This window comes from Solea senegalensis, linkage group LG11, assembly GCF_019176455.1.
Source record: "Solea senegalensis isolate Sse05_10M linkage group LG11, IFAPA_SoseM_1, whole genome shotgun sequence".
Lineage (NCBI taxonomy): Eukaryota > Metazoa > Chordata > Actinopteri > Pleuronectiformes > Soleidae > Solea > Solea senegalensis.
In genome coordinates, this window is record NC_058031.1 from 19,564,699 (window position 1) to 19,590,035 (window position 25,337).

At 39.8% G+C, this 25,337-nt stretch overlaps 3 protein-coding genes across 12 annotated transcripts; 2 read left to right on the forward strand and 1 right to left on the reverse strand.

Annotated features, from left to right (window-relative positions):
* Nucleotides 1–257: 257 nt before the first annotated feature.
* On the reverse strand, nucleotides 258–14,909 carry csde1 (cold shock domain containing E1, RNA-binding). 10 transcript variants are annotated; one of them, XM_044037489.1, is made up of 23 exons: nucleotides 14,843–14,909; nucleotides 11,478–12,143; nucleotides 8,602–8,790; nucleotides 7,803–8,001; nucleotides 7,577–7,686; nucleotides 6,727–6,813; nucleotides 6,484–6,581; nucleotides 6,310–6,391; nucleotides 5,914–6,042; nucleotides 5,678–5,803; nucleotides 5,368–5,583; nucleotides 5,040–5,210; nucleotides 4,793–4,957; nucleotides 4,551–4,562; nucleotides 4,311–4,328; nucleotides 3,558–3,665; nucleotides 3,170–3,348; nucleotides 2,936–3,048; nucleotides 2,707–2,826; nucleotides 2,432–2,610; nucleotides 2,152–2,315; nucleotides 1,937–2,069; nucleotides 258–1,747 (listed from the first exon to the last, which is right to left on the reverse strand). In XM_044037489.1, exons 3-23 carry the CDS (start codon nucleotides 8,758–8,760, stop codon nucleotides 1,700–1,702), a joined length of 2,616 nt encoding a protein of 871 aa, XP_043893424.1. In that variant the 5' UTR covers nucleotides 8,761–8,790; nucleotides 11,478–12,143; nucleotides 14,843–14,909; the 3' UTR covers nucleotides 258–1,699. The 10 variants fall into 10 exon arrangements, with proteins under 10 accessions (XP_043893424.1, XP_043893419.1, XP_043893418.1 ...); XM_044037484.1 differs by having other exon boundaries at nucleotides 5,070–5,210; nucleotides 7,520–7,686; XM_044037483.1 differs by having other exon boundaries at nucleotides 7,520–7,686.
* A 2,267-nt stretch (nucleotides 14,910–17,176) lies between these two features.
* sike1 (suppressor of IKBKE 1) lies at nucleotides 17,177–20,271 on the forward strand. The gene is made up of 5 exons (XM_044037278.1): nucleotides 17,177–17,605; nucleotides 18,178–18,283; nucleotides 18,360–18,502; nucleotides 18,617–18,730; nucleotides 19,259–20,271. The coding sequence occupies exons 1-5, from the start codon at nucleotides 17,447–17,449 to the stop codon at nucleotides 19,406–19,408; spliced, it is 672 nt and encodes a 223-aa protein (XP_043893213.1). The 5' UTR covers nucleotides 17,177–17,446; the 3' UTR covers nucleotides 19,409–20,271.
* Nucleotides 20,272–21,126: 855 nt separating this feature from the next.
* Nucleotides 21,127–23,671, forward strand: micos10 (mitochondrial contact site and cristae organizing system subunit 10). The gene is made up of 5 exons (XM_044038766.1): nucleotides 21,127–21,198; nucleotides 21,320–21,458; nucleotides 22,447–22,494; nucleotides 23,259–23,365; nucleotides 23,465–23,671. Exons 2-5 carry the CDS (start codon nucleotides 21,386–21,388, stop codon nucleotides 23,471–23,473), a joined length of 237 nt encoding a protein of 78 aa, XP_043894701.1. The 5' UTR covers nucleotides 21,127–21,198; nucleotides 21,320–21,385; the 3' UTR covers nucleotides 23,474–23,671.
* The last annotated feature ends 1,666 nt before the right edge of the window (nucleotides 23,672–25,337 follow it).

A 25,337-nucleotide genomic window follows, 5' to 3' on the forward strand; every position in this document is an offset into this window, starting at 1 on the left:
ACATGCGTGAAGAAGGGGAAAGCAAATTAATGTTTCTACGGAACCAAATGACTCATAACAGTAAATGTGCTTATAAAAACAATTAACTTCATTGGTTACAATGGTGTTTTTCCTACTGCAAAGTGTGCAGTGAAAACATTAGCCTCCAGTTACATCAGTACAGTTAAGTTTGGTCAGCATAACTCTTGACAGCTTTATCCACTTTATGATGTGCAGTAGTCAAATTGTTATAGTTGAAAAAGGAGGCAAACAGCTTGTGATTTTCATAAAATTTTAATTCAATTGTTTCATTCAAGACCATTAACAAAAGTACATGAGAACCTCTGTATGTGGTTCAGCTGAAACCCAGTGATCTCTGAAGTTGAAAGCAATTTTGACTGTAACTCAAATGTGCAGAGGCACAACAGTTCACCCACCATTTCTTTAGAGTAGAATAACCGATATCCTGAATTTTAATGCTTTTTTTTTAAACTGAATTTCTAATACTTTACCTTTCTCATTTAAGTTAAATTTGTTTTTTATTATGTCTGAAGTATTAACTTCCACTAAGAAAAAAAAAAGCACACATTACATAAAGTATAATTCAACCCACAGGTCTGGGATGCATATTATTATTTCTACTAGAAAAGGCAGCCACCCTAAGATTGTTCTGAATATTTTGGCGGTTGGCTGGGAACAGGATACATCTTTTTTGTTTTTTTAATTTTTTTTATTTCACTTTACTTGTAGTTTTAGGCACCTTATTTCTTACTTAATTCAATATTAGCAGATCGAGTCAATGAAAAGAAAAGCAAAAAAAAAAAATATGTGCAAGAAAAAAAAAGATAGTATAAAAAGAACTGCAGATATAAGATGCCGCAGGGAATTCTGCACCCAGGAAAAATTGCTTACGTGGAGCATGTGAATACCAAAAAGGTATCTAAAGGCTCCAGATTTGTAAAGTAAATCCCATTAGATTGACTACTTTGACATTCACATACATCACACAAAACATGCTTTCACCTCAGCTCTTCAATAAAGCATTTTAAAAACTGCTCAAAATAAACGAGCAGAGAAGAATCCTCAGTTTAAGCTTGCACATATGAGAAATATGATCCTCCTTATGGAGGGAACTTTGCTTTATATGTTTTGTAGGAAAGCATACAGAAAATTGAAACTTGATAAATGTAATCATCGAAGTTTCTGTGGGCAAAGGAGCAAATAGGAAGGAGAAAAAAAAAAAGGGGGCCACAAGCTCAAAGACATGCCAACAGTCACTCATTCACCCAGGCAAACTACTAGACAGATTAGAGGTGCAGAATTCCAGACAAAGCAGATTGAAAAGATAGGGACAGACAGCCACACAGTCATCACTCTGATTTAGAGGGACAAGGCCCTCAGAAACAAATACCTCCATTACACACTAATCACTTCTAGTATACATCTCACACACACACACACACACACACACACACATTTAGAGATCCCATGTACACAGCAGTGTGGACTCTGTATCAAGTACATCATACATGGGACGCAGGGAACTGTGGAATGAGAAAGGTTCCCTTGCAGGTTTCAATGGGGACAAAGATTACACATGCTGATTACTGTATGTGTGTGCATGTTTTGTGTGGCAATTTGTGTGTACAAGCATGTGTCAAATCAAAATCCCTTATCTCCTGCTGTTGCCCTATGGGACATGAGGCGGGCTCTGTATTGCTCAGTCGATGACACCAGGCTGACGAGTCTTGCGCTCCACGCTGAAGCCCTGCACAGGAGGACACATTTTTAAATCAGGTTGCTGCTTGTTACAGGATGGAAAACCTCATCCTTCTGTCAGTCATATTTATAATGTATAACCAAATAGAAAAATCATATCATATAATGAAGGCCTGGTCCCCTGTGCTGCATATTGTGTATGACCACATTTCATCCAAGCAAAAACTTCAATTTGTACCTTTGAATTGTCGGGACCACGGGGCTGTCTTACAATTACCAGGCGAGGTGCACTGGCGTCATCAAGTGTGATGCTCTTCAGTCTGTTCACCAGACGGTCAGGGCGAGGCGCCACCACTTGTTTAGGCCCTTCACTGCAATGTTAGGGGTATAATGTAATCAATATGAATTACAGATCACTGCCGAAACAAAATAATTCAATCTTAAACCACCTACCTGACTCTGCGTACGTTGCAGGCACTACATTTTCCTGTGCGTTGATTAAGGACAACCGAGAACTCCACCTCATCCCCGGTTTGAAGCTCCAGGCCATCTTGCACTTCTTTTACATGGAAGAACAATTTCTTGCTCTCACCAACTTCATATGTGATGAAGCCAAACTGGGAACAACAAAATATTAAGTTTAAAGCTCAGTGGCCCCTCTCACTTCAGTATAACCAGTCCTGTGATTTCAGGTGTTCAAAACAATGAATCTTAACAAACAACAGATCACTACCTGGTCCTTGACACACTCCACCAAGGCTTTACGCTGAGGGACGATATTACAGGCCATCTTCTGTCCGGTCTGAGCAACTGTACAGACCTGGTACTTCACAAGTTCTCCTTTCTGCAGACAATCGGCCTTGTTTGCCATACCCATGATCCCAAAGGGATAATTCTGGCCTTTTGTTCCCCCTAAAGAAATCAAGAAGTGGGTAAAATCTTATTTTTTTCCCAAGGAAATGACTTCAAACATTTTCTCTATAAATCTAATCATAACATAATACCAACCTTCCTCTGCAACTTCAATAAGCCCTTGGTATTCTGTCTGGGAGGGGTCTACACTGCGTAAAGGACGGATGACTTTCCCCATCATCACTGTTGTACTGACATCCTCACCAATGCAATTCACTAAAAAGGAGGAAACAAAATATTTCACATGCATTTTGTCACTTTAAGTCATGTTATCAAGTCATTCATTGATTTCAGGAAACCTGGTTTAAATTACATTCTCTCATACCTGCAGCCACTTTAGTAACCTTTTCAGCACTGACTTTGTTTCCTTTCCCCTTAGAAAGAGTGTACTCCACTGTGTCACCCAGCTCCAAGCTATCCAAGTCTCCACACATTTCACTGAAGAAAAGGCAAACATAAAATTGTGCTTAGAAATATAATAAAATTAAGAAAATTGAGGTATGATACAGTGATAGATGAATGAATCAGTTGAAATGCATCTGGGTATTTCAACCTCTACCTGTAGTGAAAGAAGATTTCTTGGTCATGATTTGCCGTCTCGATAAAGCCAAAGTTGTCCTTCAGGGTGGCAACAAATCCATGCAGTCTCTTGGCATTGGAGGCATTGCGGTTAAGGACCCTGATGGAGACTGCACTTTGTTGGCCTGTTCGCTTCACTTCGCTGATCGAGAACTCCACCTAGAGGACAAACGCCAAACATCTAACATGGCATTGACGCAAACAATCACCACTGCAAACACAATCACATGAGGTGAGTAATGTTCAGTGCCCGCTTGAGGTGCTGACCTAATAGTGAGTTACTGAAATGAAATATTTCAATTTGGAAGTGCTTTGAGTAAGCAGTTCACATTAAGATTTGAAGAGGTATAGCGTCACATAGTACATACCTTGTCTCCAGCCTGTGGCTGAGTTCCTCCCTCTAGGTCCTTAGAATGGTACGACACAGTGAGCTTCACGCCGCAGTCTTCATATGTAATCACTCCTTCCTCTGATTCCTGTAAAACAACCCAGAAACAAATCAAATAAAACATGACTATCGCAGCATTACTGGTGTTTGATCCAAAGCTCTTGTCAACAATAAATCCATTTGTTAAGATATGGGTTTTAGCTACCAGTCTGAAATGACTGAGAAGAATTTTAAGAATGGAGGGTATTAGATGGTGTGAATAACCTACACAAGCATGAATGGCACCAGTGTGTGCAGCGCATCACTCTGTAGCAGCACAGATGGTTAGCATTAGCCTAGTCTACGGCAACAACTCTCGAGTTACAGCCTACTGTGCAATGCTACATTATTACCAATCACTGCTGTAAGTTTCAACTATTGGGAAGAGTCCAGTAATATGCACTATCGAGTCATTCTCAATTATTCAAAGTAATCACGTGAACCAATGAGAGTAGTCAGTTTGCCGACATCACGGACCATATCATTGAAGTATTTGTTTTGTACAGTCTGTGTGGTTTAATGTTTGTTCAGACCGTTCCCAAAAACCATTCTAGACATCAGGATTGGTGTTTTATCACTAATTGTACAGCCTTCTAGTTTAATGAATTACTGATATGATGTTTGATTCCATGTTAAGGGTTAAATGGTGATCAAACACCATGCGATCAGTCGACCAGAAACCACAAAGACCAACCTTCTCTATAACTTTACCCTTGAAAAATGAGACGAACACAGATTAGACAGGACAGCTCATCACCATCACTTACAAAACAGTATTCCTACACTACATTGCTGCCTTAAGTTATTGCTTCCAATGAATGTTAATGAAAGATACCAACTATTGGTATACATTTGTAAAGTTTGCCTAAAATACAAGCATTATTTGACAAGTGAGAGACATCATGTGGCTTCATGCAGAAGGTCTCAGTCCTACCTTGTCTTTTTTCTAAGCAACAAAGGACATGAACAGGAAGTGGTCAACGGAAGAGAAAGCAAAGAGGAAAATTAGAAAAAAAATAAAAAAATAAATAAATAAATAAATAAAATAAAAAAATAAAATAGGTAAAGGGTTTGAAGAAGTAGGTTGGGCCAAAGCAACCAGGCTATGCTATTGTATTGTATTACTACGGGATGTAGTTGTGGCTTTGTTTGTTATAATTGTGTACAGTGTGGTACCTTCTCCTTGCCCTTGGTGGGACTGGCATTCTTGTTCGTGAGCCCAATAACTTCTTTCTCCACCACACCCATGAAGCGCTGCTCAGACTGAGTATGAAAAGACACCGAACCCTTGGGCAGCTTCTTGATGCGCACAGCATGGTTCCTCTGAGCAGAGAGCATGTCCTGGCAATGACAAGACATTTACTTTGTTGTTGTTGACAAACGGTGAGAATGTGCCTGCTCAAGTAATAACAATAATACATACTTTTGTGAAAATCTTATAAACAGGACCTACAGGCACAACAGTAAACTCCACTTCGTCTGAGATGTGCAGTTGGGTCTCCTCAAGCACTTCACTGAAGTGAAAGAACATCCTTGCATCCCGATCCACACACTTAATGAAGCCAAAGCCATCGCGTATAGCTGCTATCACCCCCTAAAGAGAGTTTTGTTGGCTATGAATGGGTAATCACTTCAGTTAATACAAATGCCTCTTCTAATCAGCAATTCCTTTTTATTCTCAAATTATATTAAATACTGCATAATAGACCACTTCAGGGAAATCACAATAACTTCTGTTTTGCAATGTTCACCATTTCACGTTTCTCCTTGGTGAAGTCGAAGGTGTCAGGGAGGATGTCGATGTTTGTTGCCCTCTCCAGTTTGTCTCTGCGGTCAGTGGAGATGTTGAACTGTATGTGGTCACCCTCCAAAAGCGTCACCTTGGATTTTGTGTCCTTCTCACCAAATGGTAGTTCCTTGTCAGCGAAACCAATCTGGGCACTGATGCGACCTGGTAGGGGGTCGTTCTGTGCAAGCAGATGTCAAAATGGATTATATTGTAGGAATTTCTATCACTGTGTTTGCCTCTTCACATTTACGAGAATTTAACAATCAAAACACCTGGTTTTTGGTGGGAACCTTGGGAATGACCTTGACAACTGTGCCTTCAAACTGCTCAATGCTGATATCCTCAAAGATGACTGTTCCTTGTGGGAGAAGCCTCACATCTGTGGCTACTTCTTTACCCTAACCAACAAAAACATTACATTTAAATAATGTCTGATAGTCAAGATACATTACAAGTGTTTAAAAAATCACGGGTAGATTTCAGTTCAGTTGAAAAGCTTAACACATACATTTCTATCCTTGATGGTGAACTCAACATCATCTCCAGCCTGCAGAGCATCCAGATCACCCTTGAATTCACTGTAGTGAAAGAAGATCTCCTTCACCACATCAGCCCTCTCAATGAAGCCAAAGGCCTCCTGAAAGCACATGTATCAAAATAAAAGATTCAGTGAATGGCAAATATTGTGACCAAAGTTACTCATGTGTTTTTCTTTATCATTGTGGTATGTAAATGGGCAGCATTTAGATATGACAGAGGGAAACTTAACACCATGTCAAAAGCAGATCCATTAGTTTCTAACAGCTATTGTAAAAATGTAGATGGGATAGTCAAATGCAATGGGAGGTGTATGGGGTTTTCTTGTCAGCAATGAGAAAGTTTTGATGATACAAGTGGACCATACCTTTGTAGCACACACCACACCCTGGCACCTCATTTGCTTTTTCTTCACAAGCTGAATGTTACGAGCACTGACTGCACCAGTACTGAAATGCAAAAGGGGATAAACATGCAATGTAATAATATCAAGTGCAAGCTGGGAAACATTCATATGATACAACATAGTGAGAAGTCTTACTGTTTGTTGGTCTCCATGTAAAAGCTGACTTTATCACCCGTGTCCAGGTGGATGTTACCCTCCACATCATCGGGAGTGTAGGTAAGGTAGAACACTTCCTGTGAAAAAGTCACATTAGTGTCAAACTTTGATAAATTGGAAAAAATGTATCAAACTAAATCGATCAATTAACTTTCCAGTAGAAAAATCCTAAATATTGAAAGCATGACTGGGGATGTTGTAAGTCAGGGTCAGTCCTCTTACCCCATTTCTTTCATAGCAAACACTACCAGTGGGAACTTGGCCAGGAGCAGATTTCCCATCCAAGTGTACCGGAATTGATGAGACAACCTGAAGAAAGACGAAATTGTAAGCAGGAGCCATTGACACAGTGACTGGCCAATCCTGGGTTGAATATACCTTCTAAATACATTAACTATTAAAATATCTCCACACAAATGATGAACAAAAAATTGTATCACAAACAAATGTCACTGCAACAAGTATTTCAATTGTCAGACTGAGAGCATCATCTACAGGTTATTAAAGCTGCATGTTTATGGTTACACTTCAGTGTAAAATCTGTATACAGGGTTAAATTCTATAACATGTTAACCTGACTTTAGTTTGCAAGTAAATGAATGAGTGTTTATTTGTGGAATCACACTTATCTGCATGTATTGTATGCATTTGTTAAGTCAAGCGGTGACCATATGTTATTATGAAGTGTACATGAATGAAATAGGCAATAATCTGGAACCTTCCCTGCTGAGCTCAACTTAATGATGGAGCAATCAGGCCCATTTATGCTTTATAGTCCCATTATTGTAGTTCAAATTATATAGAATAGACCCCCATTAAACAGAGGTAACTCTGTTGAGGCATTCAATAAGTTCAGCTAAAATACATATAACACATTTTGGATATGGGCATTGAGGAGGATTACACTTTACAGCGAATTTCAAACAGAATCCCCTGCCAAAAAATCACAGTGGGCCATAGAATTATTAAGTTGACAGACAAGGACAGAACCAAAAATAAAATGGTGTTCCTTAACTGGATGAATATAACCATGCAGCACAGTAAAGGGATAGGCGTGCAGGTCTGGCCCCACCTGGCCCGAGATGCGCTCCTCTGGCAGCACCTCTGGCTTTATCTTTAGCAGCTTCACTGCTATGGGCTTGCCAGTGCGCCTGTCAGAGGATACCTCAAATTCCACATCATCTGAAAGGAGAGAAGCAGAAGAACAAAAAATAAAGCACAAGTTTCAGTTATGTCACTCAAGTGATTTTCTTTAAAATAGGTGAAGCCTGGGTCATAAGTGATGGGAAGCCTCTCACCTCCTATTTTAAGCTCCTGCAGGTTACCATTGAACTGAGAACAGTGGAAGAAGAGACGATCCTGACGTTCAGAGCACTGGATGAACCCATAGGAAGTCAGAAGCTTCTCCACCACACCAGTCTCTCTAATGCCAGGTCCTGTGCCATTTGCGTAAGCAGTGTGCCCATTGTTATGGAGCATGCCAGGGTCAAAACTCATCTAAGGAAGAAAAGAAGCAAGTGTTGACATGCATTTAGTAGAAAATGAACACAATGAAAACACCAAGTATGATGCAAACCTTAAAAACAAACTGGGGAAAAAAGAGAAAACAACAACATGCAGGTAAGGCACATTTCAAAGCACATGGGGAGGGAAAAAAATAAAAAACAAAGCTACAATTAATTTCAGGGACCATCTAGCCATTAACAGAGGGGAACACACACTTAAGAGTCCTAAGAATTTCAGGATAATTTATACAATTAATTACTGCCAAAATTGTTTTTCCCAGACAGTAAAACCTTTGGTTTCCCCGAGTTTTTCATGCAAAAAAACTACAATACAATAAATTTGTCAACTGACCTCATTACAAAGTCATCTAAGCACTGAAATGTCATGCAATTCTGTTTGGACAGACATGTTCAAAATCTGTCTACCTCCCTCTACCAACCAATCAACAATTGGTAATACAATACCAGTCACTATACCCTGGTTTCACTTTCACACAACTACAGACCATGCTGTTAGCGAGAATCACACGACACAAAGGTTATCAACAGGGCCTTTAAGTCAGCGTGGGCACAACTGATCATGCCCGCTTACAGATCTCTGATACAAGGGAGTCCGCTTGTGCTTTTTACTTCCTGGATGGGGATGGTAAGAGACAGAGGAGGAGCGGGGGATAGGCATGGGACCAGAGGAAGTAGATGGGGCAGAGCCAGTGTTGCGAGCCACTGGAGGTTCAGAGGAGCCTCTTTCCATTTCTGACACTGGGGATAGGGCTTGAATATGCTGTTGGGAGGAGGCAATAGCTTTCACTGGGAGCACAGCATTCAATGATATTCTTACCTTAACATTATCACAAGGGGTTGTGTTGTAATTTTCCAAAACCAGTTAGCAAGTATAAAATACTACATCATCTACTCCTCCTTGCTGATCTGACATGTCATTCAATTGTTAGCCAATACACGAATGTTGAGGGCCCAGCAACATAGTATGCTACTTTACAAAGACTGCTTCAATGCCATTGATTTCACTCATCACAACTACAACCAATACTCAAACTCCATTAGAAATCCAGACACCAAAATACCAAGCCACAAAGTGAGGACCCTTCAAAACAATGGATACGCTATATAGATAATCTCACATCACAGACTTAATCAAAAACTGCAAGTCATTAAAAACAATACAACGCCTCAGAACTCAAACTAAATGCCAAACTAACATCTTACACAGCTGGTTAAGGTGACATGGTTAGAGTGGAGCGTCTCAAATCTTACTAAAGGTTGTGTAAAAACAAAACTACAGAAAATGAAGAATCAGAAAATGTAAATGACAGGTCATAAGCAGTACATCTAACAGTGGATAGCTGAGTTGGTGATGAGTTATGGGTTATGACAAGGGTCCCAGAACAGCCTCTTCTGTTAGGCCCTATACTGCACTATGACAACAATCTACTGTTAAGACATAGTACATTTGCAGGTCTTTCAACCTTGAAATATTGTACTGATATTAAATTAAAAAAGGATTAATGGATATTTGACCTGCATACACAGGCAACACGTCTTCACATGTAAATTGTGACTACTCTCAAATGTCCAAAAAAATGTTTGCCAAAAAGAATATAATGGAGTTTAGTTAAGTTCCAATTGGTGGCTACCAATTTAAACGGTATTAGTCAGGTGGACATGGGACCAACTGTTGTCGCGAGTTGCTATGATTTTGAGTGTAGAACTGTAAATGTCATGACCTTCCTACAGGTAGAGGAAAAAAAGGCTCCACAGAAATGGTAAAACGCACCTGATTTCTGTGTATAGTCAGAACACCCCTCACCCTGCCACAATGTAACTGGAGTAGAGGCTAGTCTCGGGAGCCCAAAAAAGGATGAAAGTTAGGCCATTCACAGCAGAGAGATGCAGGGCAAGGTGGTTGGATGGGTGTTTGATGGGGTGGGGCACGTAGAAAAAGAGATGGGAAGGTGAAACTTACAGATCGGCCATATGGCGACAGGCTGAGTCCGACAGGGGAGGTGCTGCTCAGGTCAGCGCTAACAAACGCGGTGGGTGGTGACGCAGGCAAGGTAAACTCAACAAAGCCTTTCCAGGGGCTGCCCATATTTTCCCATAAACTCGCTTGAGCACTTGCTGAACTTATTACTTGTTTGAATGATTTTTTTGCTTAACTGTTAAGTACTATTTTGATCTAACCACCCAATGATACACCGCTGGATGTCTGCAAGGGTGAAGAGAGGAACAAACATAATGGGTAAGGCAAATAGTTCAGCCAGTGTGCCAGGTGTCACAAACAAAGGAAAATGGACCCTCTTCAGACCTTGCATTAACATCAGTCCTGAGAGAGCGGACTAAAAGTGAATAGCGTCAAATACAACTGTTTACACCTGGCATTAAATTGCAACCCAAATGCATCTCCTGAGACCACTTGTGACAGGTCTCACAACCACTGGCTGTATGCAAATACACATCATCATTTTGGTTTGCCGGAACAAAGGACATTTTTTAAAACGAGTCCAACTACACAGATGTGTGATTGATGAGTTCATATACATGTGTTCGTCTGTATATGCTTGAGAGACAAAGAATCAGGAATATGGGCTACATGTGTTGGAAAAAAAAAAGCCCTCGAGTGATCAGATCCACTTAGACCTGTACTTAGCACCGTCTGCATGAAATCATGTCACTCAGGGTTGATGTTAATACCAGGTCTGAATGGGGTCATAACTGTTGGCTATTATGCCCCAGGGAGGGAGTTGAAAAACAAAATAGGGAGGATTCGACGTCAAAAACTAGTAGAAAAAGGTGGGGGCTGAGTGAGGGAAGGCAATCAACTTGTTACTTAAACTAAACTCAATAAGCTGAACTGTTTGGAGGCAGTGGCAGGTCAGTGTAGTTGACTTATGTGAAGCTTCAAGGAAAGTTGTCCCTAACAAACAACGCACAGGTCAATGACATACAGAATCGAATGTTATTAGTCTCAATCATTTCACTCTGTATGCTTACAAGCACAGAAAGCAACATGTACAATCAGCTGTAAAGTGCAATGAATGCACAAGGTTTGTTTCTAACCACTTAATGTATCAGCTGTTTCCCTTTGAAATCACCACATACAATCATTAAAGTTGCGACAAGAAAAAAGGAAACGTTTCAGTTGAAGTCATATTAAAACAGTGGATGTGTCTGTCAAATCTGAGTGCTGTTTAAGCAAGCTGGAGTGGACAAAGTCAACTGTCATTTTGCTCAGTGATAACTCTGAATTGCTCCAGAACCAGAGTCAGGATTGGGTATTACACAGTCCATGTTTGTACATTTGTATCCGAGTAATGTATAAACAGAACATTTACCAAAACATAAAGTAATTAAAGTATCTGAATAACAGCAAAGATTGGGAAGGGAAATAAAATCATGTGACTTAACATTTACAGTTTGCCAAAAAAAAATAGGAAAAAAACTAAGACTCACCTTTACTTGTTGTACAGGATCTTGTAATTCTCTGAATCTCAATGACTATACAGTTCCTGCAGATCTCTTCATGCACACAGTTGAACACGAACACACACACACGCACACACACACACTTTACACGTTTCTAAATGGTGGCATAAAGCAAAAAGGGGGAATCTAGCGCAAAAAAGGCAAATGCAGGTGTAATAACACTGCTTAGAAAAAAAATACAATTAAAACAGTGGGAAAGAAAAGAGTGTGGTGGGGGAAACTATGGGGAAGAAAAACTAGCAGGTAGCAGCCCACTCCACACTCCGGCTGTGAGTCGGAGGTGTGGTGAGGATGAGGAGGGCTAGGAGCAGCGTTGGGACGTGTGCTTTGTCAAAGCTGTTGAGTAGGCACAAACTTCTGGTTTCAGATCAGTTATTGACTTCTCAAAATATGCATGGGCGTAGGATTGCTTCTCTTCTGTGTTTCAGTTGGGATGATGAGAGTCTTCTTTGGTCGTTACAGGATTTGGTTACTTCTTGCGTTTCGAACCTTTGAAGTGATCCTTTTCCCCTCCACGTGTCTTCGGCGTTGCAACTTTGCTTGTTTTGGAGGTTTATCTTCAGTTTCTTTGTTATGATCTGAACTTGAAGCAGTTGCGGATGGTACAAAAATTCAGTTCCGTTTCACTTCATACTGTAAAGAAAAGGCAGACAATTTGTTAAGCAAAACTCATAACAGAAAGTTCACCACAAGTTGGTGGACAACAATATTTTTACAACTTATTTGAGCTTTGTGGAGGGATGGGTAACAGGAAAACATTGTGGGGTAGTGGCATGAGGTTTGTGAGATCACTAAATTCTTTGACCTAGACACACAAGCATAAAAATAGGTTTTCCTCAGATGCCTCTGGATCCAGCCTATAATGCCAGGCAGCTGACTAGGAGGCAAGAGCAGTGGATCAACAAGTCCTCGTGAATATCTCTAGTTCAAGCCATAATATTAGTGGCATCACACAACAGCACATTACTGAAACCATGTTTAATGTAAAGATCAGGATTACACACCACCCAAATGTTTATGCCAGTCTACATTTTGCTAAATTTAGTTAGAAACACAGTACCAAATGATCCGTCATTAGGTAAGAGCAGAGTGTTGTTGACCTAAATACAACGCAATGAAAACAAGCTGGGTGAGCCAACCCAGGACACATGATAGCTATTCTGCTGTAACTGTTGCAATGTCTCTTCCCATGTGCTTCCTGGAAGGTGATTGTTATTCTAAAAATGCTTGTAGCAGGTGCATCCTTGGTATTCATAGCCTAATTTCAGTTCCAAATCAACAATGATGAACATTTGCCTGTATGTACAAAAATTGTACATCCTTGTGATGGTACCAACAAGTCAGCTTTCACTAGATGCACTGACTGCTAAGAAGAAAGTCCACTGCATTGTGTTTGTCCTGCAAATACCATTTTTTGTAAGGAAATTTCAAACCATTTTTAGAAACTAACCAAAACAAAAAGGCACATTTCCACCATATCACTCCGGGTACTTAAAGTAACATGTATTTAGGAACTAAATGTTCCTACACACCAGTAATGCAAATAGTACCACACTGTGACCCACCTTGTCTCTCAGAAATGGTTTCAGGGTTCACACTAATGTGTCATATTGATTTGAGTGTTATGCACTGTAGTTGGTTACATATTGTTTTTCCCTTTGCTTTCCATGATGGATCTGAATGACATTAAGCAGATTTACTACCTGGTCCCTCATCAGTCAGAACATTGACAACAACTGTCCAGTCTGTAGTCACTGAGATTGGGGACCAGGGGTTAGTGGGTTAAAGGTTACAAACAATGAACATAAACAACGTTGGGTGATACAGAAAAAAGCCAATCCACCCCCTCAAAGAAAAATCACCAGCAACGACTGACCATAAAAAAATTATGAAAGAGTTGAACCACACTTATAACACAAGAATACTATAAAAGAAACAATAACCCCAAGGCAAGATCTCCGTCCCCAAGAGTTTGAACGGGATCTTCTAAAGAGAGAAGCCGAAAAAAAGACGACCTACAAGAAGTGCTCCACTACAATGGTCCCTGACAGCACTAGCCATGTGACTTCCTAGCAAGACGCCAGCCTCAGCTGGGGCTGCGAGTGTGGCCTGATCCAGCACGTTGCGGCAGACAGCGCCATGAAAAACGTCACACACATCGAGGCCTGCTAGCTAATGTCTAAATACCTTTCAAACTCAGAGAAGTTCGCTGCATGCCAGTCCATCCAAAAAAATGGGAAAGGATACGTTTAGAAGTTATCGTGTCAATGACCTTGTGTGAATCTAAAACCGAGCAGTTAGCATGTGGCTAACGCTAAAGTCGTAAACAGCCAATACCCCCGGGGCGTTTCCAGCTCTTATCAAATAAAAAAATAACTCGATGCGAAAATGATATTACACCATAAGTTGGCCAAAGTAAACACAACATCTGATATTTTAATTATTTGGTAGTGACTTGAGGCCGATTGCAAAGCCCCCTCCACACACCTTTTGTCATGTCGTGCACTCAGAAACAAATACACCAAGCTCCTGTCAAAAAAAACGTATACCGTTTGTCTGGCTCTCTTAAAGCGTACACTTCATTAGTCAAAACTCTTGAGATATATTACAAAACCTACTTGGTGGCCGGATATACTCGGCATTCACGTGATAAATGACTAAAATCATGTTTTCTGCTGTTAAGCATTACTTGCTCCAGACGCCGGCTGTCGTAATAACAAACACTGATAAACTAACCCGCAATAAGTAGGTGACGCAGAGACCACCGCTAGTTGCTACATAAGTTATGCTCACTTCAAAGCTAATCGAGATCAAAGTAAACGTCCACAGAGTGTGCGCTTTACGCATATAACGGGTAGACAACGATGTCAAAGCTAACGGCACGAGGACAGGACAACAAAGAAGCTAGGTGCGATTAACTTCAGGGTGTGGGTGTTTTATTTTGTTAGATTGTCAGATTGTCACGTCTTTCGTGCGTGGTTGATACAAATATTCAACACAAGACTTGTCTTCCATGTGTGCTGGAGAACGGTTAAAAATGCGCAGATGCTTATTGATACCACTGACAATGTGACGAGGCCGTTCACCAAAGCTAAGTTGCTAACTGTTAGCTAGCACGCTGCTATACTTCTTTAGTCCTTGTGTGCGGTGATTTATGGCGAGTGAAAACACGGCTGCCCCCACCCAGGCCCGGGCTCTGCGTGTGACTAAACGCTGGATAAACCAGTCTCTTCTAAGGTCCCATTAGATGAGATAAAGTACGTATCCTATAAAAACATAACAAAAATTGACTCAATTGTAGTATAAAACTAAAAAAAATAATAAAAACTTACCCCAACAGCTTTCAGCACTGTCACCAGCGCCGCTAGAAGCAGCACGGCACATTACGTAGTGATTAGGGAGGCGGCTATCGCGATATTTCAATAGACACACCAAAGAGCCTACAGGCAAGAGTGGCCACTACTGAGCAGTTACTGGCAATGATGATCTCCGGGAGATTTGGCGTACAATAGCGTAAAAGTAATCAAATTGGCCATAGTAACTTGCTATGTGACATCGTAAGCAGCTGTCTGGCCTATAGAGTCATCAGCATGTCTGTCTTTAAAAGTCAACGCGTAGCCCTCATTCTCTTTCCCACAGTGGCTACTCTCTTCATTAGTTGAGTTCCTGAGTCCACATTTTGCAACGTGGGGTCTGCTCTGCTGGCTCCAGTAAACATCCAGTCTAAAAATTGAACATCTCTTGTGTGTTAGGTCCTATCTAGAGTGGTAAAAACATGAGAAAGTGCCAAACTGACTGCCATTCATATGTGGCCTGTGAAGCAAACTATAAATTAAAAAAATGCCCCCTTTCTAGTGTGCCCTTCCAATCAAAAAGTGTGCTTGTTTAGAAAATGCCCATCTGATAGAAAGTGATGCTGTGCTGTAAATAATGTCCCTGTAGACCAGTTTGAGAATGTGGTACATTTTTTTTTAATTTTCTTAGTAGTTGCCCTTTTAATTTTCGCCTGACTAAGATACCTCTAAGAATTTACATTTAATAAAATGTGTTTTTAAACGCCCAAAAAAACAATTGCAGACCCTACTTTGCAACAAAAAGATTGTTTCTTGATTTCATGCTTGAGGGTTATATTTGAAGCATTATAGTCTTTCTGTACCTCAAAATAACTTGATTCATGAGGACTATTTTTTATAGACTCTAACTCCCACCCTTTCCTTTATCTGTTGAAATTCTTGTAACGGGCCATTGAAACCAATAAAGTACGTGAGTCACCAAACTGAAGCTGCCTTAGAATTGCTTTCATTCATGAGGTTTATATTTGATAAATGAAGCGCCAATAAAAAAGCTTTCAAGTTACCAAACATTGACCCAAGCAGCCAAAAATGCGGTCACCAGGGGGCGCTGTTTTCGTTTGAATATTTTCATATAGATATATAAAACATATTTCATATAGTTGTTAGCAATTTTTAGTTAATACACTTCTTTTATGCTGTTTTGTTTCTGATGTTTCTGCTTAGTATTGATATCTTTTTTGTATTTCTAATCTTGAATCTGCCTTTTGTGTAAAAAGATAAAAACCTTCATAAATGAAATGACACACACACACACACACACACACCCCACACACACGCACAGACACACAGCTAAACTGGCTGAACAAATGTGAGCAAAGTGAAAATGTTATCAGAAATTGTAACTGTGAAATGTAATAAATAATTACAATAAATTACTGTAATAAATGTAATAAAATGACTAATCAAAGAACTGACACACACACACATGCAGTGAGCAGTGTGAGCACATTTTACGAAACAAAGCAAAGCAGATTTGGTGTGTGAATACCAAATCTACTAAACACTAATCTAAACACACATATACTTGTCTTTTTTAAATATTGAATAAGTCATAAATCAGTGTTGTAATGTAACAAAGTACAAACACTTTGTTACTGTACTTAAGTACAAAATTCACCTATCTGTACTGTACTTTTTTTTCTAGCAACTTTAACTTTTACTCCACTACATTTCCTCTAACTATTTTTGTTACCCATCACTACCAAGTAAAATCAGAAGAGTTGATATCATGGTCTGTATTTATATAGAGCTTTTCTAGTCTTGAGCACTCATTCACACGCTTCAACATGGGGTTAAGTGTTTATTTTTTTCAGTTCTGTCTGTCTTTTTCTGTCGTTCTTGCAATTTGTGGCGCAATGCTGCCATCTGCTGGACATGACATATTCGTGATCGATGGATGGATTGATTTAGTTTTTTAGGGGGGGCAGCCCGTGGCCAAGTGGAAAGGGAACTTGACTTGTAACCAGAAGGTCGCCAGGTTCAAATCCCCACCCGGCCAAAAAGGGCTGGGGTACCCCTGAGCATGGTACCCAACCCCCCCAATGCTCCCCGGGCGCCACTCAGTGTGGCAGCCCACTGCTCCTAATTCTAGGATGGGTCAAAATGCAGAGGAATACTTTCCCTAAGGGGATTAATAAAAAAAACCCACTAAAAAACTAACTTTAGGCAGGGGGAAGCACGTATTCAGTAAGGATGTGCGAGAATTTCAAAATAAAAGTCTCCAACAAACTTCGTTCCACACTCCAACCGTGGATGCAGTATGACACCAACACAGTAGGTGGCAGTCGCCAGCCATGAATCAGAAGAAAAACCAGGAAGTGATGTCATCCTTTAGACTCTCGTCTCGTACGGAAACGATAGGCCTGTCAATACTTAAGTGGTAATTTTCATGTGTCTGAACAACTTTTATTTGTTGATGTTCGTCTCCCGAAAAGTAATGTGTAAGGACCACATTGTTATGCACACGTTATTGTAAAGTTACTCGAGTTGCCTCGGCTATTTCAGGCTTGGCAGCGTAAAAGCTAAGCTTGTTTACATTCGGGATAGTTAGCAAATTACCATTTTCTAGACAGTTTCCAGTAAATGGCCTGCACTTTGGAAAAAGTGTTGGGCGATGCTCGGACTCTTCTCGAGAGGCTGAAGGAGCACGACACGGCTGCGGAGGGGCTGATCGAGCAGTCCGGGGCCCTCAGCCAGAGAGTGCAGGGCATGAAAGAGGTCGGGAATGCCCTTCCAGACAAGGTGAGGACGACCATTTCAATATTACACACATTTGTCCTGCTTGCAGCTTTATTCAACACATTAACTGAGGGGTTTCATTCATATTCACGGACGTTTAATGATCAATAACATGCACGCACTCTGTAATAACTGACTGAGGACGGACTCAGCTGGGGTCTAACTTGGCTCTAGTTTGAGTAAAGCTTGGTTAAATACACAGCATCTAAATATTTTCCGTCCAGACACCACAATCATTTGTCTTAAAATAGCTCATTGTATCTTTCAAATCCCAAGCTAATGTCTCCAGATGATGACAAAGACACTAATTGTCTGAATTGGTTTCAGTACTTTTGATTTGAATAATCTTTATAGGCAGACCAATACATCTGCCCTGTTGATTTTGGCCATTAGCTGATTAAATTAATTGGCTTGATGAATGCTACTAAAAATGTATTTGAAAATTAAGTTATTTAGTGATGTGTTTCATTAATTTAATATTTCTTGGTGTTTTTATGAAACTGATGCATTTTTAAAACAGGGATACAAGTCTCTGTATTACCCTCTCTCCCTGCTTTACTGCTTTCTCCCCTCAGCACACAGAAGACACTTTGGAGATTCAGGAGCTGACCAAGTACAAGCCACATGTCCTTCTGACTCAGGAAAATACTCAAATCAAGGAGCTACAGCAAGAGAATAAAGGTGAAAATAAACCCACCCACTCACTCACACATTCTGTTGTTATTAGTTGTTATTTTATATATGTCTGTCCCTGCAGAACTATGGCTGTCCCTCGAAGAACACCAGTATGCACTTGAGTTGATCATGGGTCGATACCGCAGGCAGATGCTTCAGTTAATGATGGCGAGAAAGGAGCTGGACACTAAACCTGTACTCAACCTCCATGAGGACCATGCAAAGGTACACTGGCTGTCTGCATGTGCTGTGTCATTCACAGAAAGGGTTAAACAGTGTTAAATTTACAGTCAAAAATGCACTGATTTGGGGAATTTCCTTGCATTCTAAATTGGCCAGGAAGTGCAGAACCAGTTGGAGCGAATATGTGAGATGGGCCAGGTGATGAGAAAAGCAGTGCAAGTGGACGATCAGCACTACTGCTCTGTTCGTGAGAGGCTTGCTCAACTCGAGGTGAGTTCAACAAGTGAAGATGTTCCACTGAATGAATCTGTGTTACTGTAGACCTTCTCACATGCTTTTATGCTATCAGCTGAGTTTGTTCACCTGAACAGCAACAGGAATATGACTGTTCAGTGTTTCATTTATCAGGATTTTCTGATGTCATACCAACAGACAAAAAAAAGGATATGAATTTATCAATAATCAGAACTCCAAAAGTAGTTGTGATAATTATTATTTATGAATTAAAATTATTCATTAAGTATCATTATCAATATAATTTATGTAGTGTCTTAAATGTGAATTGCATTATGCACATTTATTGGTTTTTCCAGTGATAATTAAAAGCATTTTACATATCATACAGTAAAACTGAGACACTGTCTCTGGAAGTAATTGTCACTGCTGTGGTTTATTTGAAACTCCTGATCTTTGTTGGTTGCGTACAAACCTGAATTACTTTTTTAATATTTATAGCATTTCTGATGCAAATTGGTTATTTCTTTCTGTACACAATCGCCACTTTTCTGTGATTTTCAGATTGAGAATAAGGAGTTGCGAGACCTCCTGGCTATCAGCAAGGGCTCTGTGAAGACAGCAAGAGAAGAAACTGACCAGCCAGCAACAGTAGCATCAGAACACCAGCAACCAAAGAGTGACCAGAACAGCTTCAGTGTGGACAGTGAATAAGGAAACATGTCATTCAGGACCAGGAGACAGGGTTGATGATCTCTTCAACTGTATTTACCACATTCTATTTTTTCTTTCTAAAGATGAGATGCTGTCAGACCATAGCGTCTGTTTTGTAGCGATGGCCACTTAAACTTAGCATTTACCTGTGGGTATATCTGGTAGCTGTTTAAATAGGTACAATGCTCATATGTATAAATACACATGTACTACAAATTGTAAAAGCAAAGGGGATTTATTTAGTTTTTTTTGCCAAAGACAGATTTACTTGTCAATTACAGTGTCTCTACCTCTCTGTTGCCCCTTTGCTGTTCACTCACACTCACAATGTGTAAAAAAAATCTTACATGCTATGGCTTCATTCAGTATGTCTAACATGAAATCAACTCGTGCATTACACCATTGTAAGATGTTGTGCATGATAATCACTTTGCCAACATAATGACCTTTGGCTGTTTCGCACAGTTTGCCTGCTGAGTAGTGACGGTGGGTCATTTATATGTGAGTGTTTGAAACATTTGTCAGACTGTTTGTAGGATTCATATGTAACATAATTTCCATGTTTAGTACTTTGTGTGTGTTAAAAGCTCCTTTTTCTAGTCATCAGATTTGGATGCAGCATATTCAAATGTTCCAGCTGGTGGTACATTTTTATTTAATGGTAACAATTTCAAAAATATGCCAGCATTTTGTTGAATGAATATTGAATGTTTGCACACTGTATGCTATCAAAGAAATTGTATATTGTCATCTCAGGAAATCAGTGTTATTAAGGTGAACATGGTGTTGCACTTTGTAACAGTGTACTAATTTGTGTCAAACAAAATTTCACTCAAAAAAAAAAAATAAATTTGTAGAAAATACGGTTTTGCGTCTGTGATGAGCAGCTGGAATTTGTAGCTGACAAATCGTAGAATTAGTCATTTTTGCATGAGCAATGGGGGATTGGGTGCTCAGGGGCACCCGAGCCCTTGGCCCATTCCAGGATTGAACCAGTGACTGGGAGTCCAATTCCTTTTCTCTTGGCCATGGGCTGACTGAGAGAGGATGGGAAACGTTTTAAGATTAAATAAAATGCGTTTTTGGATAGTTTTCATCTGACTCAATACACACTACCCCAGGCCTCTTTTCTTAAGACATTATGTGTACCTAATAAAGTGACCTGTAGACCATCTGCCTCAAGTTTTGACATACCTTGCCTTCAGAGATGGTCTTCTGGATATGTGGTCGTTACAAAAGGTTACTTGAGTTATTGTTGGATTTCTATCACCTTGAATCAGTCTGGTCATTGTCCATTGTCCTCTGGCATCAAAGAGCTCCTGCCCACTGGAAATGTTCTGTTTTTTTGGGGTAATTCTCTGCATACACTGGATATGTTTTTATTTGAAATTCCCAGTAAGTAAGATGTTTCTGAAATATTCACACCAGCCTGTCAGGCAGCAACTACCATGTCACATTTGAATTCACTTTAATTATTGTTCTGTGCCATTCTGATACTGAGGTTGAACTTCAGCAGGTCGTCTTGACCATGTCTACATGCCTAAATGCATAGAGTTACTGCTGGCATGTAATTAGATGATTATTCGATACTTGTTATAACAGGCAGCTGAAGAGATGTACCTAATAAAGTGACCGATGAGTGTATTTGTAGACCAATTACTTTGTGCACTTTTACCGCAAGATGGCGTCGTTGAACCACATTGCTTGGGCAACGTATCGCGAGATTGTGAGACAAGTTATTATTGCTGCGTTCCAGTGTCGAGGGATGAACAGACATTAATGGTATTTTGGTGAGTTGTGTCAAGTTGATGTTATCACCAGCGCCAACTCGACTTTTAAACTGGCATCATAACTTATAACTCATAACTGTAAACCGTCTCTGAGTTCTGATTTTGTATTCAAATATTGTAGTTCTACGCATCTCCGACCGTACGTGAAGGCAGCACCAGCTTGACATCTCTAGCCTGACGGAAGCTAATGTTCAGCATGTCTGAAAAGGAGCTGGGGAAAAAGTGGGACCGGTGCCTCGCAGACGGTGCCATCAAACTTGGTAAATATCCCAGAGTCTCCCTCCTGTAGCGACACTGTTATGTCCCTGAATAAATTAAAAACATATCAGCGGTTTTCACTGTAATCCACAGCTGTCATTGAGTGAGCGAGAGGCTAACTAGCTAGCTACAAAGGGCTCGCAAAGGGCAACTGAATAGATAGCGAGATATCTTGACTTTTTAAATTTGAAATGATGGTTGAAAATAGAAATTAAAAAAATGTTGATAAAAATGTAATACTGGTGCTTTGTTTTAGCGCTTCCTAGACTTTGTTATTGCAATGTTCTACAGGCCATTCAGAAAACATAGGATCTCTTGCCAATTCACACGTCTGCTACACCCATGGTTCTTAAACTGGTACACGCGAGCTTCCTCTCGTGGTACTTGGAGGAAAATCGGAAATACTGTTCTACTGTATGTATACCACGGTGTGTCTTCGGGGTGGAGCTGAGGAATTTTGAGCCAGTGTGTAGAAAATGGAATGAAAAAATGAAATGGTGATTATTAGTCACTTTATCCTTTGCTCCATCTTCATCTAATTTGACTATACCAGTGTGTGAAGTACATGTGAGGATGATGAGAGAACAACTGATCTTATTGGGAATAAATCTGCCTCCTGTGAAAAGTCTGTAGCTGACTTTGCTCATCCCATTTACACTACTGTGATAATGGAATAACTTAAAGAGCTCAATGTGTTTTCAGGTGGTACATGGTATAAAAAGTTTGAGAACCACTGGTCTGTGACATTAAAATGTTATATGACACATTAGCCACTGCTAAATTCCTCACGTAAGCCTATTCAAAACACCAATAATTATTCATTTATCATCAATTAACAATAGAAGTATTGCATTACACATCAACATATATGCTACATGAAACAGAATACATGCAGTGAATGTAAATGAGTAAGTATTTCCTCACAGTAAAAACAGAGAAATAAATACATCACATTCTCATCCATGTCCCTCTTTGTCCTCTTTTTTTTAGGCACAGGACTGGGTTTGGGGATCGTCTTTTCTGTTCTCTTCTTTAAACGTAAGTAATTCCAGTGAAGTGCTGCTGCAGTACGTCTTGAATCTTGGGCCCCGTTCAGACCTGCTATTTACATCCATCCTGAGAGAGCTAATCACAGGAGCACAGCATTATTTTACGATTCAATCATGCAATCAGAATTTATTTATATAGCATTATTCACCCATTCACACATCTGTACAGTCATCTGAGTTAATCACATCCAAATAAAATACAGACATTGATTTCAGAGAGACAAGGGGGATATAATTTAAGAGGGCCCCCCATTTTTTAATTTAGTGATTTGGAGATTGGCACAGCACCCCCCGCGACCCTCATCGAGGATAAAGTGGTAGAAGATGGATGGATGGGATAAAGTAGTCTATAAATTGAGTTGCCTATCAAACCACTTCGATGTGGCTTGAGTGCTCAGATCAGAGGATGCGTCACACTGTGCTCTTGTGATCAGGTCAGTCAGGACAGATTTTAATACCAGGTCTGAACAGTGTCTGCTACTGCGAACATCGAAAGAAAGGCTTTTTCTTACAACAGCCGTTGGAGTGTTTTAATTTGTCAAATGGTTTCTAACTAAAAAAATATTTTACTGATGATTTGTAAAACTTGAGTTTTGAGAATTGCACCAATAACACCATCACAAAAGAAGTGATGTAGAGGATATGAACAAAAAAAAAGGACTAGAATATGAATAGTTTTGTATAGTATATATTTAGTATTTTAGTGTATGACATAGTTGAGATGTAAAGTACCTTGTTTCGTTTCGTTTGCAGGGCACACGTGGCCGATTTCATTCGGCTCAGGAGCGGGACTTGGCATGGCATATGCCAACTGTCAGAATGACCTCAGGTCACATTACCTGCTGCACAGAAGGGAAAAAGTTAGTTGTTGTTGATTTATTAAATTTTTAACACCTCATGTCTTTGTCTTTATGAATAAAAATAATATAATGTAATCCGATTTCTGTTTTCTTTAACAGGAACAATAACTGCAAGTCAACGAGGGACTGTCTTTTTTTTTTTTTGTTATTTGTTCTATTCGTTTTGTCAATGGGAGAGTGATCATTTGCACTGTTCCACAGTTAGATCCACATTTCCCGTTAATCAGTCCATCCCGAGTACGACTGTGTATGTGCCTGATAAGGACGGTCTGTGTTTATTTAATAAAGGAATCAGAACAACAAAAATGTGATGTTTAATTTGTCTTGAGACACCATTTATATTGAAAAAAAGAATTAACTGATGTATTACTACAGCAGCCAGATTAAAATGTACACAGCTTAAGCGCTAATGGCTGCACTTGAAAGAGTAATAGGAGTCAAGTGTTCATGTAGCTTTTTCAGTTTGTTTGTGAATATGAGTGGGAGTGTTTTTTGTTTTTTGTGTTTTTTTTAATCTCCCCAGAAATGTGACGGGAAGGCAGGTTGCAGGCAGGTGGTTGTTGGGGACACACGAGTGCAAACACAGCGCCATAAGGTGGTGGGCTTGGTGTGGATGAAAGGGGGTCAGAAGGTTGGCAGCAGTTGATCCGATGTGGCAGATGACTTGGTTGTAGTGATGAAGATGAGTCATGAGAGGGCATGAGAAATGAAAGCGTTGTATGTTTAGCATTTGACAAGGCTTTTTAAGAGCACTCTGGGCTTTAGGCTATTCATGATGAGATCTGTGAAGTATTCAAGTATGACTCTCAGGAAGTGAACAAACTATTATGTTCTGTTGAGTTAGACAAAGAAGTAGTGACAAGGTTTTTGCTTTCAAAATGATACTGGGAAATCTGGCAATCTGTCATTCTAAATAGCTTTAAAAGCAATTTTCAGCTGAGAAGTTAGGCTTAATTTACCTTAACGACAAAAAAAGACATGGAATAAGAGGAACAGGTCATTATCTTGTATTCACACCTTAATTTTAAAACACCACGACTGGTCAGGCCAAATGGGTCACAGATTTCACAGATTGTATGTTAATCACTTGTGTATAATCAGTTGAAATCGAAAGCTGTAATGTCATTGCAGCACCTAACACTCATTCACACAAATCTGTGGTTAACACAAAAAGCATCATCAGCACACCAATACATATATACTGTAGTATTCAGTACAAAAATCTTGCATATACTGAAATAGTGATTTGCAGTGAAATACAACTGTGCCATTTGTGGAGAAACCAGTAACACAATGAACAGTGAAAATGTGGAAAAGAAAAGCAAAAAAAACAAAAAAACAAGTTCATTACAAGGTTATTGAATCGAAGGATGATTATGTGACAATTTGTAAGGCAGAGCTATATATAGATCATTATATATGGAGCCTAATGGAGCCAGCTAAGACTGATCATTATATGCCTACTTGTTTGTTTTTAATTGTGCTTCATGGAAATAAACAAAGGAAAAATGCACTATTTTCCAAATAGATACAACTTTAAGTAAAATCAAATCTTAATCACACACACATATATATATATGTACATATATATAAAAAGATTCAGTCATTATACTTAAACAGATAAAAATATCATCACACAGAGACAGAACACCCACACTAGTCTCTATGATGCAGATTGAGCATGTCTCGGCTGTGATGGTGCATGGTTATGCATTAACAGCTCAATGCTTTGACACGCTTCTTCTCAGTAGGCGTGCGCTCGGGCTGGAAGGTACGCTGGAGTGGCCGACAAAGGGATTAACAGGAGCGAATGAAAAAAGGCAGCAGCTCAAGGACCCTGATACTTGTAGAGCACTCATGAATGGAGCCTTGCTTACAAATGACTGGCTGCAGTGTATTGTGACCGTTGCTGCCTCTCAAAGTAAAAAAAATAAAAGGTCTTGTGAAACAAGGCAGCAGATCTCCAGTTCAG

Bases quoted from the DNA above. Each gene is read 5' to 3' on its own strand.
- micos10 (XM_044038766.1), top strand. From the start codon at position 21,386: ATGTTCAGCATGTCTGAAAAGGAGCTGGGGAAAAAGTGGGACCGGTGC. The intron at 21,459-22,446 runs GTAAATATCCCA...TCTTTTTTTTAG, and splicing joins AGACGGTGCCATCAAACTTG to GCACAGGACTGGGTTTGGGG. The intron at 22,495-23,258 runs GTAAGTAATTCC...TTTCGTTTGCAG, and splicing joins TTCTGTTCTCTTCTTTAAAC to GGCACACGTGGCCGATTTCA.
- csde1 (XM_044037483.1), bottom strand. From the start codon at position 8,760: ATGGAAAGAGGCTCCTCTGAACCTCCAGTGGCTCGCAACACTGGCTCT. The intron at 5,584-5,677 runs GTGTTTTGATTG...CTGCTTGCACAG, and splicing joins AGGTTCCCACCAAAAACCAG to AACGACCCCCTACCAGGTCG. The intron at 1,748-1,936 runs GTACAAATTGAA...CCTCCTGTGCAG, and splicing joins GTGGTCCCGACAATTCAAAG to GGCTTCAGCGTGGAGCGCAA.
- sike1 (XM_044037278.1), top strand. From the start codon at position 17,447: ATGGCCTGCACTTTGGAAAAAGTGTTGGGCGATGCTCGGACTCTTCTC. The intron at 17,606-18,177 runs GTGAGGACGACC...TTCTCCCCTCAG, and splicing joins GGAATGCCCTTCCAGACAAG to CACACAGAAGACACTTTGGA. The intron at 18,284-18,359 runs GTGAAAATAAAC...CTGTCCCTGCAG, and splicing joins GCTACAGCAAGAGAATAAAG to AACTATGGCTGTCCCTCGAA.